This window comes from Marmota marmota, unplaced genomic scaffold (assembly GCF_001458135.2).
Source record: "Marmota marmota marmota unplaced genomic scaffold, marMar, whole genome shotgun sequence".
NCBI lineage: Eukaryota > Metazoa > Chordata > Mammalia > Rodentia > Sciuridae > Marmota > Marmota marmota.
Genome location: NW_026000018.1, coordinates 1,065 through 2,225, shown reverse-complemented (window position 1 = coordinate 2,225; position 1,161 = coordinate 1,065). Strand labels below are relative to the sequence as shown.

At 53.5% G+C, this 1,161-nt stretch overlaps 1 protein-coding gene across 1 annotated transcript; it reads left to right on the top strand.

Annotated features, from left to right (window-relative positions):
* Positions 1 to 157: 157 nt before the first annotated feature.
* On the top strand, positions 158 to 678 carry LOC125618631 (flavin-containing monooxygenase 5-like; the record flags this gene model as incomplete). Its single annotated transcript, XM_048809799.1, has 2 exons — positions 158 to 402; positions 479 to 678. Coding segments are annotated over 2 exons (445 nt in total), but the record flags the coding sequence as incomplete, so codon positions are not given.
* Positions 679 to 1,161: the final 483 nt, after the last annotated feature.

Sequence of the window (1,161 nt, the reverse complement as noted above, 5' to 3'; positions counted from 1 at the left end):
CCTGAAGCCCTGGCCAGGTGCCTGATAAGGCTCTGGCGATGGCCCCGCCTTCCTCCCTGCGCCCAGCGCACACACAGCCCTGAGATCCACACTGCCTCTGAACCTTTTGTTCCTTGCACAGCCTGGTTCTGTCATTTCGGCAGTGCCTGACCCACAGCAGCAAAGCGGGTGGAAGAGACACAGCCTCAGCTTGGAGGCACACTGTGCCAGACCCCGTTCCCGTCTGTGCTGCTGACGTGGGTTGCTCCTCTCCTCCCAGGCATCCAGAAGTTCCGGGGCAGGTATCTGCACAGCTGGGAGTACAAGCAGCCAGACACTTTTGCCGGGAAGAGAGTGGTTGTGATTGGCATCGGGAACTCTGGAGCAGATGTGGCTGGCGAGATCAGTCGTGTTGCTGAGCAGGTTGGCATTTTACACTCATTCTGACATCAAGGTGAGAAGACAGACTTGTTACTGGGCGGCTTCTCCTCTCTCGCAGGTTTTCCTCAGCACGAGACGAGGCGCGTGGATTTGGAACCGGGTGTGGGATGACGGCAACCCCATGGACACCGCCCTCTTCACCCGGTACAATAGGACACTCCAAAAACTACTGCCCTCATTCCTCATCAACAGGTGGGCAGAGAAGAAACTGAACGCAAGGTTCAACCATGCCAACTACGGGCTGCAGGCTGCACACAGGTACGTGCACCTGGGCTGGGACGGCCAGGCAGCTCAGCAGAGTCTGTAAGTTATTTGCAAAGAACCAGGATCAATGGAGACCATTCTAACTGAGATTAGAATGCATTTTGATTGATAATATTCAAGTTATTTCCTTCCAATGTTCTTGGAATTCCACTAAGGTATAATTGATCTGTGTTGGGGCGGGGGGACAGAGACTCAAACATCTGCCTTATTTGAGTCCTGACCATGTGACTCTGCCTTACTTCCTCTGTTTGCCATCACCTGTCAACTACTCTGTTTGCTCTTGAATTCAAAACTGTGATTTCACTGGGGTTGGTGGCCCATACCGGTGATCCCAGCTAGTCAGGGGGATAAAGCAGGAGGACTGCCTGGGCACTTAGGAAGACCAGTTCTCAAAGTAAAGCATAAAAGGCTGGGGCCGTCGTCAGTGGCAGAGTGCCTGCTTAGCACACACCAAGTCCTGTGTTTGACCTGTTGAAC